We start from the raw sequence: 16251 nt of genomic DNA, 5'->3' as shown, positions 1-16251 counted from the left end.
TATCCAGATTTAGAAATGATTAAAGCAGGAAGCAGCCTTAGAGATCAAGCAGTTAAAATACCTCCTTGTAGAAATGAGGAAACTGAGTTCCAGGATGGAGCAAGATCACAGTCTGGGATGTTCAAAGTCAAATGAGTGAGTGAGTGGTAGGAAGGAGGACCACAGCAACCAGCCAGCAGTTTCCTCAAAAGGTATCATAACTTCCTTCTTTTGGGGGAAGGGGAGTTCTTCCACTTCTAGGTTTGAGAATCATTAATGTTGAAGCCTCCAGAATAAAATCCCTGCCTTAGAGAAACTCCCAGAAAACCACCTCCTGGCTAAAAGAACCAGGTCATGGCACCTGCATCTGCCTGTGCTCCACACATTTCCCTCACACCAGCCGGCACGTCACTCACCCAGGAAGGCAGAAGGTGAGACGGTCCCATTGCTGCGTGACACCATGACGCTGATGCCAGTCTCTATGAAGGGCACGGAGAAGTCAACCACCTCGGAGCGCTCCTCGTTGATCGTGAGCGAGCCCACCGCCATGTAGGCCCTCTTCATGACCACCTGGGGCAAAGGACAAGGCTGCCATGAGACCCTGCAGGGATCCTGGGGCCACCAACACCTGCAGCTTGGTGCTGATTTTCTCTGTATAGTGGCAACAGCCATGACTCTTTGCTGCTTTATGTTTTATGACACGTGTAACATGAGCATGTTTTCTATTGAAACAAAGGAGCTAAGAAATGGAAGGACCTTGCTTCCAACACTCACCTCTCCGATCATACCATTCCAGGTGCCATTGATTTTCTTGCCGTGCTTCCCATTGGTCACCAGGTAAAGGTCATAGGTAAACTTCACAGATTTAGAAATTTTCTTCAAGATATCAATACAGAACCCCTTGCAGCATTTCTTGATGTAACCTGGCTCCTCATCTGTTTTATTCCTAACCAATGAAAGAAACAGAGAACAAGGGCAAAAGATGACTCTTTGTCTCCAGCCCTCATACTGGCTCCCTTCACACACAGCTCAGCCCAACTTATGGCAGAGTTGAGTAGGGAAATAAATTGGATCCCAGAGGGATAACTCATTCCTAACTCATGACGTGGCACCCCGTTGCTCACATTTTATAAATGTTCACCTGAAGTAGGGTGAATACCAGGAAAGTGCTTGTCCTAAGCATGGATCTTCACACATTGAACCTTCCACATAGCCAGCACCCAAATCCAGACAGACAAGTTAGTAGCATGTGGGAGGCCTCTCACTCTGCCTTCCAGACATTTCCTACCCTCAACAAAATCACCCTCATCCTGATTTCCAACAGTAGATTCATTTTATCCATTTTCAAGAATACTCCTGAATGTTGAAACTTCAGAACATGCTGGCCCATATTGACACCAGTGTTCATTTATTCTCCTTAAAGGGAAGGTCCTGGTGGACCCTGAGTTCAGGCTAGGCCAGCGTTGGAAACTCTCCCAGGTTCTGGTCTGAATGGAACCAGCCACCTGACCACGGACTCCAGAGCCCTCAAAAGTCACACCTAGAGCCCAACTCAGTCTAAGGTTCAGGGCCCAGCATGAACAGCTGGGTGGATCATGCCTCCCATGCTACCCGGGACCCCAGGGAAGGGGTCATACTCAGTGACGATGCGTTTTTGACAGGGGACTGTGTTCCTCATGCAGGTCCCGCTCAGAGGGTCCACACTCTCCACAATGACAAACGGGGCCTCCTCCAAGGTGACGATGCTCAGGTGGTCATCTTCCTGCTCTTCGGTCTCCGGACACATCCGGGGCCACACGTAGTACTTCATCTGCAGGGACTTGTCTTTCCACTTCCCCACCTGCACGGGGCAAACAGGAGACTGAGAATCAGTGGCAGAGACAGGACAGTCTGTCCTCGTGTGGCCTGGGCAGCTGGGTACCGTGGGTCAGAATGGAGGGGAGGCTTTCCGACCACATAGTCAGAAGAGAACCAAATCTAAGGCAGGCCAGCCATTCACCGTCTTGTCCTATACCAAATACAAAAGGAGACCTGATACCTGCCGGCTGCCCTGCTGAGCCCCAGGGTGAAGGAGGCATCATTATGTCCTTCATCAAGCTCATACTGAGTGAAGGTATCAAACACGTGATCAAATGTTTATCCGGCTGTGCGCTAAGTGCTAAAAGGGAAGCCGAGGCCATGCTCTGAGCAGATGCCAGCCTCTCCTGTGTGGCTGCCGGGCTCTTTCTACTTCACTGTAACAAGGAGCAGGAGAGTGAGAGCAGCAAATAGCTTTGGAAAGGTCAGCAGAATGATTGGAGCAAATGAGCCAGAAGGATGTGTTTTGGCTTGTAGCTGAGCTCCAGTGGGAAGTCATGTGGAGAAATGGGTGGATCGGAGTTGGAATGAAATGATAAATTGGGATTAAGGAATACTCACACAGCATGGCCGGGAAGGGGCTGGGTGGCACTGCAGATGAATGTTATGGTCAGTGCAGAGATGCATCTACCAGGCTGGGAGGGAGGCCCAGGGGGAACCATCTAGGTCTCTCTGGGAGCTTTCACACAGGGCCACGCAGGCTCTGTACCCCAACTTCATAGCACCTCCACTATGAAAGGTAGGAATCCCCGGAATCCTGCATCAAGTGGCCTTGCTGTCAGTCATCAGGAGATGTGTGTGGGCTCCATTAAGTTCTAGAAAAGCCAGTCACTCCTTTTATAATGCAATCTATATGACTTTGTTGGTAGATTCTTGCTCTTGCTCTACCATTGAGTTTATTGGAAAAACAAGGCCTGCCTACCTTTTAATTTTCTATAACTGAACATCTTTTATTATCACAAGGAATCATGGATTGCAAGCTCCTGCATCTTCCCAGTCTATAATTTCCTCCAAGCAGTAACACAAATTAGTCACATGGCTGAGGCTCCAGGAATACAAAGCTACTTACTTTATTAACTATGTGTAAACTGACCAGAAGCAACAAATCAGATTCCTTGGTAAGTTCCAGGCAAAGAGGCTTAGATCTCCCTACCAAAATCAAACCCAAACCCTCTCCTTTCTGTTTCTGCTTTTGCCTTCACTTAGATTCTGCTCAGTGCCTCCTCAGGTGTGGTTCGTACCTCCACCTTACCCGTACTACCAACTTTCAAGAACACGTGCGGTCAGCACAGCCCCTGCTATGTTGAATTGTATCACTGGACTGTGGCCAGTGTTGGTAACCCAGACTATTTTGGTTGGCATTACTGGAACGATGGCTAGTTTTCCACCAATTATGTAAACCTTAATCTCACTACTCAGTTCAGAATCAGGCACGGAGCCAACATTTGCTTTTCTTTTTAAGTATAATCTTCTCCACACCACTGGTCCTGATTTGGGGGCAAGTCTGTTTTTGTTCCTATTGCTAAGACTGACTTTTTCTAAAGCAAACATTTCCAAAGAGCTTTCTCGTTAGATAGAGATGCTAAATGATTTCTAACAGTGGTCAGGAGAAGGTGGTGCTTTGGAGAGGGAGACCCTGCCCTGGGGACCCACGATGTAGGGCCAGTCCCATCTCCCAGCAGCCCTCTGAGCCCAATGATCACACTGATTATTGTGTTCTGTGATGTGAAGAAGGTTGGGATGCCCTAAAATACCACTTTAACTTTTTTCATTACTATCATCTTCCTCCAATCCAATAATGCTTTTGTATTTCTTTCCTTTTAATCCAAATTTACCTTCACACACACACAAAAATTTACCTTCACCCATCTTTACCACTAATAGCATTGTCCAGGAGCCCAGCAACCCATTCTGAGATTATTGTAGGAAATTCAAATCCACACAAGGCTCCCCCTAGAGACCACTGTGGGTACTGCTACCAGATGGCTTTTCTTAAAACATCACTTTGCCCTATAATCCCTATTCAGAAATGTCATTAACCTCCCACTGTCCTTAGGATTCTGTCCAGACTTCTCACCTGGATTGCCAAGGTCTGTACATTTATCATAATATGCCTTGATGCAGTCAATGTCACTATTTTGAAACAAGAATCCTTTGGTTGGGAAAGGAAGTTGTTGGTATTGGGAGCTAACCCAGGTTAATCAGGAATAGGTTTCAACATGCTAGCTGTATTTTCTTTTCTGATAAACTTTCTGTATATGTGAAACAAAGATACTGCAGACACACCATTGTGACGTTTCCCACAGCACCCTTGCAAACAAGATGGGATATAATATAGATATTACATACTAGACAAATTTGAAAGGATTTAATATCCATGTCAAAAAAATGTTTTATGAATCAATGGCAATATGAAAAAGAGGCTTGTCAGGGGACTCTGCTCTGTTCTTAGAAGTGACCTGTAATTGTGTTTCAGAAAATAAAACAGAAGCCAGGCTCACAAAACTGCAACTAATACGGTGGATAGCAGATACTGACGGCATTGTAGAATCAAGGCTGAAAGTGATATGAATTAATTGGAATAATGGACTGAACAAAATGTAAGCGTATGTATACTTAAAGTCCAGCCTTTGAGATTTTAAAAAAGGCAACTGAACATTGAAATGGAGAGATTTTAATGAAGAGTCATCTAAAAGCTATTGCAATAATAATTGGCATCTTTATAGACTTACAGTGTCTAACACATGGAGTGAGGGGAAGGCTGGATGGTTCCACACTCTTCTCTGTTGTTCCTCAGTCCATAGCTGGGGAACTAGGTTCTGGTTCTATGAACGCATGATTTTTATTTACTGCATCATTCTCATTTCCCAAACAAGAAGGTGTTCAAGCAGTGCTCCTTGGGAATAGCCTTTTCCAATTTCTTATCAAGCTAGCTAGATCATGTCCTTGCTTCACTTCAATGCAATTCAACCAGCAACAACTGTACAACCATTTGGGGCTATGTGCTAGAGATAACAATACCAGGTGACATGTATTCCAGGCTTCCTAAGTGCCAGGCACTGAACATAACTTAGTAATGCTCTCCCCTCCCCCACCATCATGGCAAGCTTGTGAGAGAGACCCCTCACTAATATCTCATTTCACAGATGAGAACGGAGAGCTGGATGGCATGCCCAGAGTCTCCTGGTGAGAGACAGCAGTGTCAGCATTTGAAGCTCAGGAGCCTGGGCTGTTACCCAGCACACGGCACTGCTTCTCTGACGGTGAAGGAAGAGACTTGGTTCCTGTCCTTCAGGAATGGTCTAGTGGGAGAAGACACAGTGAAAGAGATTACAGGTTAGGCTTTGTAACTACCCTTAATACTCTGGGATTTAGAGTAGGAGGAGGTATTCCTGAAAGGCTCAGAGAAAAGCTTGAGGGAGACCTTCTTTACACTGGGTTTAGTCTGTAAATGACAGCTCATTAGGTCAAGAGTATTTTACCCACTGAGGCAAGAATAGTCCTTCCCAGCTGAAAGGTATGACATGTGGGGAGAATGTCTAGCTCAGTTCTGCTCCTTCTTAAACACCTGTTCACTCCAGCCAGCCAACACCTTACCCTCAGAGTCAACAGGATTGTACCCTTCTCTATCCAACTCATTCAGTGAGTCAGGTTGGTAGGCAGGAAGCCTGAACTTGGCCATGGCACCATGAGTTTTCTCAGCCCAACCCCATCCTATTTGTTAAACTTTAACCCAATTACCACAGCCTGGAATCACTAAATCATCATTTCATGCTGCTGACATTTTAACTTCAGCTAGATTCCAAATATGTTCCTAAGTATTTCTGTGACTATGGACAAATTTGCAACAGGTACATCCGTTCACCATCAGGATCACAGGATGTCTTTGGGACAGAGGTTCTCTATAGACCTCATCTAATCAGAGTCCAGTGAAAATATGTCCTCTGGGGTTATTTCCTGCAGTCAGAGAGGTATCTAATTTGTTTACACAAAAGGTTAACTTGTCTGAAAATCACGATTCTTCTTTATTGCTTCAAGGATGACTGCAATGAAAAGGGAAGCTGAGTTCCTTGAGGACTCGAAGAAGGAAGATTTTTGAATAAAAACCTCTCTGCCCTGAATATCAGGTTCACAAGGCCAATTCACAGGATTTGTGTTAAAGAACATGTTCAATTCCCTTGGATATTTTGTGGAGCAAGGCCGTTCGAAACAAGTGAACAATTAAAATTAAATAAAATGGGAACTACTTAGATAAGAGGACAGTAAATGTTCCGAGCAATTCTTCCTTACAGGCAAGGAAGTATGGTGATGGTATTATAAATGGGAAAGTTTCTGAGTGATCAAGAGAGAAACAGATGCCTGAGACACTGAATGGAAAAGTCTGGGATGTTGCCCTAGGGTGCCCGAGCTAGTGAGTGTAGGTAAGTCTAGAAATACAGAGCCGAAAGAAACGAGGTTAATGGGAGATATTTCAGAGAAAATCCAGTGAGGAAACTGAATGAAGATTTTACAGTCAAGATTAAAATATGATCACGAAAAAGAAAATAATGAAGAAAATGTCTGTAAAGCATCTGAATTCCTTAGTGATAAGCACTAAACAAACATCATTACTACAAGCACATTTAACGACAACATCTGTCTATAAAAAATGCAGTTCTCTGCCATACTAACATTTTAAAAGATCTCTTGAGATCTGAAATCATCTTTCTCAAGAGAAAAAAAAATCTCTGATTAGTTTTCTCACAAAAACATGGCGTCACTTTTAGGGTTTCTGGTTGGGTTCTCTTAGTACAAGCTGAACACCTGTTCAGCGGGAATTTTCCTCAGAATGGAGTCTACCTCACAAACCTACAGCATATTACTCCATAAAACCCTCCCTTATGAAAATTATAGAGAATCTATCTGGTTATTTCAGACTTCAAAGTCTTCCGACTACTAACAGATTCTCTCCATTACCACCAATGGATTGGTACCATTTAGTACCTCTCTAGGCTATACAAAAAGAAAGACCAAGAGACAGTGCTCCCTCCAATAGCCCCTGAGGTGTGCCTTGGGTGAATGTATCATCTTATCATCTTGAACAAGGGACCAGGGGCCTGGACAGGGCAGAACTGCCACAAAAATCTCTGTGTTCCCCCATGGGTAGCAAAGGACATCCGTCTCCCCCAGCTGTGTCTTTCTTCTGCACACAAAGTCATTTGTTAAGATTCTGGAACAAAAAGCACTTATTAGAGCCTCTTTAGATGTCAAAGGTTACTTTTCAAAAATCAAAGCATTTTTGTTTGAGATGACATCTCGATCTAACAAGAAATGTTTGCTACTTATTAGAAGCCTTCATCTGACTTTTCAAATGCAAAATAAAACAACTCATCAGGGAGAGCCCCTGGGAGGCGGCAGCAGCTGGCATCAGCATCCCGACTCACGCCAAAGTGCAGCCTCCCAGGCAGCTTCCCGCAGGCCCAAGAGTCCTCATGGAGCCAAGTCTCTTCCACTCTTCTTCCCCCAAAGTGATACTCTTAGCTCTGAGGAAATTTGAAGGCCACATATCAAACGGTCCTTCATTTTGCACAATTTTAATTTTTCCATATAAGCGTCCCTCGCCTTCTTCTCTAACTAAGTAAACCTTCCTGTGTGTGACCGTCCAATTCTCCACAGGCAGATAAAATACGTATCTATGTTGAGCCTGGAACAGTACACATTTGAATGGCACAGCTTCGCTGATGCAGGGACTGATTCCCCACTCACAGAACCCACATTTATGGATTCAACCAGCCTGGGATATGATCTTCAGGGTCAGAGTGCGCACATATAGAGAACTTACCACAAGGATCCCAAGCCATCCCCTACAGGGACCACAGGACAGTGATAATGAAGCTGTAGGAAGGTGGGTCAAAAGTTTTATGTGGATGGTTAACTATGCAGGGAGATGCTATCCCTAATGGATACGTTCAGAATCAATAGTGTATGAAAGGGGGGTGATGCATGAGCGTGTACACATGTGTTTTTTTTTTGAAGTTGGATCATGACAGAGGCTTATCTCTGCAACTTGCTTTTCCCACATAATTACACAGAATACGTTCTTTCAGTTCCAGAGAAGACAAATCTAACTCCCCTGAGCAGCTCCACAGTCATCCTTAATAATGAGCATGTTCCAGGCCCTCCCTGATAGCCTAGGGGTTGAGTCTCACTGGGGCCTGAGTTCTATCCCTGGCCAGGGAGGGGACACGCATGGCGCAAGAGATGTCTCCTCTGTTGTCCCCTCAGCAGTATATCTCTGTCATATCTGCCTGTTCTGCCCCTACTCTCTCTGGTGAATCCTCTCAATCTCCACATCTCTGGCCTGTACCCCAGTTCTTCTATGCACACATAAAAAAATAAAATAATATACTCCCATCATTGCACTCCTGGCTGATAGGCTGTCAGGAAATTTCTCAAAAAAATTTAACCAAAATACATAATGCCTTTCTTAGTATTTCCAAAGCATCAATTTCCAATAATGAAAAGCAGAATAAACTTATACTTATGTTTTCAAATATTCTCAAAGCTGTGAGAAGACTACCAAAAGTCTGCAGCAATGGAAATTTCTGTAGCAACTGAAATGCCTATGACAAAGTCCTAGAGGAACACTTGCTCACCTCCTCACCACCTGGGGTTTTTACCATTATTCAACATTTGCCAACCTGAGGAATGAAAACCAGCATCTAATTGCTCCAATTTTCATCTCTTTGACTTGCTGCGAGTGAGCGCACCTCTGCACACCTATTAGCCATTCAGACTTCATCCTCCACCTCCTGGTCACATCCTTCCCCTTCTTTCCGTGAAGGATGTCTGTCTTATCTATTCCCAGGGAGCTCCTGGTGTAGCATGAAAGCCCCCCCCCCTTATCTGCCGGATGCACTTGAAATATGTTCTTTTCTGGGAATTGTCTTCTGACTGTTTTAGTATTTTTTTAATGCACTCCATTTCTCTTTTCATTTTTTCCTTTTCAAGTATAATGTCTTCTTATGTAGAATTTTTGGTTTCCTATCTGACTTAAAAAGACATATTTATCTTACATATAACATCATATATATCATATCTATTATATATAATGGCATTATGAGAATGGATAGAGCTAATATAGTAGTTTTTTACAACACAGTTATCAACTATCATGGATAATATACATGCTGAATTGCTTAGGTTTGAAAGGTACTGATATCTTCAACTCAACTTGCAAACATAAAGAAATATGGGTTGATAAATGAGAGATGCTTTAAGCAAATGTAACAAAATGTTAACAACAATATATTGTAGGTGTTGACTGTAAAATTCTTTCAACTTTCCTCTATGTTTGAATTTTAATATAATAAAATGTTGACAGGGAATAAGAAGAAAGTCGACCTCTCTTCCTTCTCCTCCCCATGGAGGTATTCTTTGTAATTAAGAGTTATACACTGCTTAGTTTCTCTCTGGCCCAGCCATGTCCCTATTTCTCAAATACTCTGCATCCTTCCTGACCCTTCTCAAGCCTCGTGGCTCCCGTGAAACTGTCCCTAGTCACAGTCCAGAGCACAAGCTCTGGAATCTGAGCTTCCGTCATCATTTTGTGGGTCAATCTCTCCCTCGGGCAAGTGCACTCAAATGTTAGCAATGGTTTGATAACACGCTCCTGGCTCTGAGTGTTCTTTCAGCCCTCAAGGGCAGGGGCTATATTCATTTACCTGGCTTGAACAAATGTGTTCTCCGTATATTACTGTCTGATGTCACTGGTGGGGGGTGGGGGGCCAACATACCCTCCATAAGCCTCCACCAGAGCTCACATAGTGTTCCTCCATGATGAGACCCCAGGATAAAGGCTGCCCCCCACACTGCCTCTGCATTGTTTCTCCAGTCACCCTGACCAGAAAGGTGCCCTGGCCACACTCTATTCCCTATGGATGCCTGTGCGTGTCATGTTCTCTGCTGAGTCCAATTCTAAAGCACCCTGGGACTGTTTGCTGTGCCTTCTCTACTGTTTGCATACTCAGTAACATCTAGGTTCAGAAACCTAACTCTTGGAAAAATGCATCTGAACCCATGCTTATATTTGATGTGGACTACCTTGGCCTATTCCTGCTGCATCCTCATCAAGCTGGACCTGGAGGCTCTAGCCACACACAGTAAAGGGAGGCTGGCCCTGTTATTCTCACTGAAACCCACATGGCACTTGAGACATCAGTGGCCATTTTGGGCATTACCTGTCACTCCTGGCTGATCCCTGCCTTCCCAAGAGAGCCCGAGGGCCCTGGGGGCCAGGCAGACTATGCCTCTGTGACATGGATGAGTCCTCTCCCCTCCCTACACACCACCTGCTCTGGAGAGAGAAGGCAGAGTGGATTTGGTGGCAGGACGAAAGCGCGGTACTTTCAGAGTAACTAGCTATTGGGGCCAGGCTTTTGTGAGTTTAAGGCATTTCACTGCCACTAGGTCCCCCAAATGTAAGTATTATTATACCCACACAGCAGAGGACATAGAGCGGGGGATACTAAGTGAAATAATTCAGGAGAAAGAGGTAGTGGATGCTACTACTACCACAAAACACGGGACAGACACCTAAGCCAAAATGAATTCTAGACACCTGACTATAGAATTGAGGTGACCAGAGGGGGAAGGCAGGGGGAAAGAGGAGTGAAGGGGGGAAGGGGAGGAAGGGGTACGGTGCACTCTGGGGCAGCATTATGGGTACCCTGGGGAGGTAACATACATCTGAATCATATATAGTGTTGTAAACTGGTGCTACAGTGTTACCTCAACTAAAAAAATGTTACCAACACACTCCCCCTCCTCCCCAGCTAAGGCTCACCACTGATCTGCTTGACTCTGGAAACCTGTGTTTCTCTCACCTCTGCCAAGAGAATATTCTTGGCCTTTCTATTAAGGAAGCAGGGTCTGAAGATCTGAAGAAGAGGGTCCCTTTTTGTTCCTCCCACCCTCACCTCAGCCTCCTGGAAAACGCTGTTGCCAATGGCCGTGTCTAAAGGCTTCAGGGCGAGCCGTGACTGAAGGCAGTGGTGGGGCAGGAAGGCAGGGTGCTGGCAGAGAGGCAAAGGCTGGGCACAGAAAAGCTCTGTGGCCTTTGGGGAGTTATTTCACCTATGTGTGCCTGGGTGGTATTTGTTTTATACAAGTGCTTCCTATTTTTTTCTCCTCCATCTCTCCTGCCTTGTTATTAATATTGAAAACATCAGTATAGCTCCTAAACATGCCTAATTTCCTCCCAGAAACATTGTGTTGTGTGTGTGTGAGTGTGTGTGTGTGTGCCAATAGCAAATGGGAAATACTGAACAACATCCAACTTCTCAAACTTTCAACTCAATTGGTTTCAAATGTCAGGGTAAACTCCCTGCGGTATTTTTGGTTTTGTACAGATTTTCCATTCAGGTGCAAATAAAAATAGAAATCACAATAAAAACTGCAATGGCCCTTACAGATGTTCAGAGGAAGAATTCAAAAGGCCCCATTGAGCCCGGTGTTCTATCTTCATGAATCCTCCTCAAAATAAGATGTAGATTTTAGAGGAAGTAGTGGCCGCTTTGGATGAAAACACTCTGTAAAGAGTTAGCTAAATAGGTGCAAAGATTCAACATGTTTTCTTGGGACATCTGATGCCTTCTTAGCTCAAGGCTTTGAAATTGCCCAGCCTCAACTCCTGATTGGAGATGAACGCTCCTCTGAATCCCATTCTGGGAGGTAGAGAAGCTCAGTTATGGAGAGCTGAGCATGACCTTCCCTCTGATCTACCTTCTTTCCAAATGTTCTCTCTCCCCCAGCACCAGAACTGAGTCTTGTACCAACTCTGGGACCCGCAGGGCCCAGGCAGAGACCTCAGGAGACTAATGACAGATTTAGCATGTCTCAAGAAAAGGTGGACTGAAAACACACAGCATTATTTCTAGAGATCTCAGACACACTAGCCTGGCACCTTGCATCTCTCGAACATCTCTCAGCACCCCAAGAAAAACAATATAAATTGTCGCACTTCATGGCATGAACCAAATAGGCAAAATTGGATCTTTTTTTTCCCTTTTTTAAAAATTAAATTAAAAAAATATTTATTATGTTATCCTTCATTTTTGTACACTGTATGGGCTCCCGGTGAACTTCCACCACAATTTCCCCCATGCTCCATCACCGTAGTCCCCTGTGCTCTTCCCACCCTCTCCTGGCCCCTCTCTCCCTCCCCTATAGAACATCTCTGACCTATAGTTGCCTGGTGATTTTGGTTTTTACTTTATTATAGTTATTTTTCCTTATTCCTTTGTTTTTTTTTTTTTTTTTCTAAATTAATGCATATTTGCTGAAGCTAGAAAAGATGGCTGGGACTGGAAACGGACCTCATTGAGGAGACTGCATTGAGCCTCACAGTCAGGCGCTCACACACACAGGCCAAAAGGAAAGTGATGGAGGCAACCTGGAGAAAGAACAGAGCACAGTGTGATGACACAGTCCAGGCCGCAGCTCTGAATGTGAGCTCTGATAATTGCGAATGTGTTCTGAGGGGCAACCAAGCAGCAGAGGGAAGCCAAGGCATAGAGCTGTGAATATACATGAAAAGCAACAGGCCTAAACATTGAAAGGACTCATAAAAATCACTGAGGTGATAAGGAAGCACAAATAGAAGAGGTCAAAGTCATTGAAAATGCATTATAATTTTAAAAGACTAAACCACAGAGAAATGAAAAAACAAAAAGTCATGAGAGACATGCCTCTAAGAGGATACCTCCAAGAATTCATAGAACAGTCTTGCTCCTCGGAAAGGCCATACAAAACAGAATGACGTCCCTGACGAGAATGCTGTGTTTGAATTCCTACCATCATCACCCTGCCTTGGACAGGAAAGGTTGATTTTGTACACAAGCATGCCTGTTGGGTAGAGAATAGTTTTGTTTGGCTTTTTCCCCCTCAGAATGTTCTGGAATATGCTCTCCCAACCTAGGATTTCCAAATCCATTCCATTTCTCACGACAATGACTTCCCCTACCTTTGAGGGGCAGTCCGGACTTCATTAACGCTTTCGCTCAAGCTTCCATTTTCAGAGACTATCGCTTGCTAGGCTTCTGGACTATTACTGATTTCCCCACCTCCAGTCTTATCTTCCTCTAGAGTTCTTCTTCTCCTCAGCCCCCAGACTGAGGAGTTCTGACCCTTCCTTCACCTCCACCTGTCAGTGCCTCATCACTCAGCCATGCAATGATGACCAACCTCCTTGGAGAGCACACATCAGTTTCTCATCTTTTCTTCTATCTTTCTCCTCGTCTTCCTCCCTCCCTCACTTCCCAATCCCTCGTCCACTTGTTCCCTGATTTCTTTTGGCTTATATCATCAGATTCCTAGACTAACATTATCTGATAGTAAAAGACTATGCTGTTTCTTACAAGAATGCCTTTACTCAAACTGGAATTCGCTAATTTACTCCTCTTCTGGATGGCACTCATTCAGTCTTTAGGATTCAGTTCTGGTAGTTTCTATGTGAAGAAGCTTGTCCTCATCATAGTCCCAGACTGGTTTCTTAACTCAGGCTAAATACCTGTTTTTATACTCCTAACACCTCATGCATAACACATTTACTGAATTTGCCACAATATACAATCATTAGTTGCTTATGAGTTTTCACCAGTGCATAATGATTTTCTTGGTGGCAGGGATGAACATTCTTTCTTCTACACCCAATACCAAGCACAGTGAGCACTCAGTAAACATAAGGTGAACAAGTAAGTGAATGGGATTTCAAAAGGAGATTTGACAGTTAATAGATGCTGGAACTGTACTAATAAACTAGCTAATACTTACTGAGCATTTACTGTTGTCAGGGATCTTGCTAAGCAAGGCACATGCATTATTGATTTAATGCTTAAATAGTTTTTATAAGTCAAAGATGATGTTTATATCCACTCGCAGGTTATTACATTAGTGGCACCCAGTGAATCACATGTCCTAGTAGTCAGGCCCTTCTTTTCATAACTCCCTTGCTGATTCTGAGTTTGTCTTTGTGGCTCTCTTTGACCAACAGGATAGCAAAAACTGTGATAAACATATATATATTTACTGAGTGACAGTGCACTGGGCTTTGCCTTCTTGGAATGTTGAAAATCATTTTTCCTAGGACTCTAAAAAAAAATTGGGCCAGACTTCTTGAGGATGGGCAAGCATACAAAATGAGACATGGCTGGTAGCCAATAACACCAGGCAGACACAAGAGCCAGGTTAGGTGGAGTTATCCAGCCTCAAATGAGCCACCAAGTTCCTGCAGCAGATAAGTGGCTGCAAGTGGCTGACCCAAAGGAAGGTATGTAATAAAATGGCAATTGTTTTAAGCCACCAAGCTTTGTAGTGGTGGTTATACAGCAAGGATAGCTGAATATTGCCAGCTTTGAGAAGGCCAGGCATATCAGGCAAAATGAAGGAAAAGATAAGAAACAAAACAGAGATAGAATGAAAAGACACAACAACACAGTTCTTTAGAGCTGTTTTATATAAATAAGTACAGTGCTGACGCAAATCCTTCTTAATTGTAGTACTGTTGCAATCGTGCTAAACATAGAGCTGGAAGTCCTGGATTTCAAGCCTGGCCCCATCGCTGACAAGTCTCGTGATTGTGACAAATCACTTAAGCCTTGGAATTGGAGTGTCTTTATCAGCAAAATGGGGAGACCAGTAACTATGTCTATATATCACACCTCCACTCTGTTCTGCTCCCCTCACTGGGTTGGTCCAGCGAGATTTGAGCACTACAATAAAGTGCTCACATGTAAGTACCACCATGACTCAAATTAGCTCCTCTTGGTCACAATTACTAGCAATTAACTGGAGTTGGTGGGACAGAGAGGGAGATAGCTCCCAGGTGGGAAATCCAGAATTCTGACTGTCAGCAAGTTTCCTTGTACCAAAAGTTTCCCTCGTCACTATTTCAACACCATTAGTACCAGTGCTATCTTATTTTCTTTCATAAGGTGCTTTTGGGATCACTTGCCTGACTTTAAATTTTCTTTCAGGGCTTATAATCCAGGTTAACACCCACTAAAGGCTGGGGGACAGGAGTGTATAAACAGGGAAGAGCTCAGGCTCTGATCACTCACAGGATCAGAGAAGGTCCATGCACCTTGCTGGGTCTCATCATCAAATGCAGCACTTACCAGAATGCCTTCAAAAGAGCTCATGACAAATGGGATAATGTAAGTGAAGTATCTTTGAAACTGGCCAGCCCTGCAGAAATGCAAGATACCAGGAGCAATCCCATCCAAAAAAAAAAAAAAAAAAAAAAAAAAAAAAAAAAAAAAAAAAAAAAAAAGCTTGATATTCTTTTAGAGGAGGTATTTATACCAATGGTATACAAGACACTAGCCTAGGTGGTAGATTTCACATGGGAAAAATGGGGAAATGGACATTCTAAAATGCAAGGTAACATGCCCATGGTCCCAGAATTAATAAATGGGTGAATCAAATCCTTTTGTGTCTCCCTCCAAAGCCCGGGCTTCTTACATAGGTCTGGGTGGCCTCCAGATGGAACCTCCCAGCCTGCAGGAGAGTAAATGTACTTGCCAGGTAGCTTACAAGTAAATGGGGTCACCAGCCTGTGGCTAAAGAAACAGATGATGAAAAAGTGCTGGGGGAGAAAACGTCTGTTTACAAACACAGCTTAATTAATTAGTCAACTCAGAAGAGGCAGAAGAGGCGGGTTTCCAGATGCGCAACAAGGAGAATTAATTAGCGGGATGGCACCCGTCCTCAGCCTTGGGTCCCCATCCCTGGCACAGTGAAATGAGTTAATTGTCTCAGTGCCCCCTCACCTTCTCTGTGTTGCCTCTCAACTTAACTACAGACATTTGACAGAGAGAAAAAAGGAAAACTTCATTGATAATGACAAGCAAAATGAAAAAACTTCAGCAAGTGAACTTGAGGTGAAGTTCAGGTCACAAAGGGTCAGAATAAAATGAAGTTAGGTGACATCATATCAGCACCTGAAAATTCCAAATCTGTAGCTACTAATAAATGGGAAAACTACAAGTACCCTCAAATTTCTAGCCATCAACTGGGCTTCCATTATCTTCATGGATGCATTGGGATTGTATGAGAAAGCCAAAGTGACAGGTCACTGCCTCAATTTTCTTTCTTTCTTTTTGTTTTTAAAAATTTATTTATTTATGCATACAGAACTGGGGTACAGGCCAGAGGTGCAGGGGCAGTGAGAGGATTCACCAGAGACAGTGGGGCGCACAACAGGCAGATTAACGAAGTACACTGCTGAGGGGAGCAGCGTGCGGGTCAGGAGGGGTCTGCCATGCCACGTGGGTCACCTCTGGGGCTGGGGATCAAACTAGCACTAAAGTGGCTGTGGCTCGTTTGCAGGAATGCCTCCTAACCGTCTGTGCCACCAGGGAGGGCCCTGCCTCAATT

The 16251-nt window shown here is 44.1% G+C and overlaps 1 protein-coding gene across 1 annotated transcript in view; it reads right to left on the bottom strand.

The window, feature by feature from the left end:
• GRIN2B (glutamate receptor, ionotropic, N-methyl D-aspartate 2B) overlaps positions 1 to 16251 on the bottom strand; it is a 410955-nt gene that overhangs the window by 51882 nt on the left and 342822 nt on the right. The window contains exons 5-7 of the mRNA XM_004693259.1: positions 1617 to 1819; positions 754 to 925; positions 396 to 549 (exon numbers count right to left, since the gene is read on the bottom strand). Coding sequence (XP_004693316.1) covers positions 396 to 549; positions 754 to 925; positions 1617 to 1819 — 529 coding nt within the window. The remainder of the gene's footprint in view (positions 1 to 395; positions 550 to 753; positions 926 to 1616; positions 1820 to 16251) is intronic.

This window comes from Condylura cristata, unplaced genomic scaffold (genome assembly GCF_000260355.1).
Source record: "Condylura cristata isolate star-nosed mole 26May11 unplaced genomic scaffold, ConCri1.0 scaffold00036, whole genome shotgun sequence".
In the NCBI taxonomy this organism is placed as follows: domain Eukaryota; kingdom Metazoa; phylum Chordata; class Mammalia; order Eulipotyphla; family Talpidae; genus Condylura; species Condylura cristata.
The sequence above is the reverse complement of the archived record's forward strand: the minus strand, read 5'-3'. Positions and strand labels throughout refer to the sequence as shown.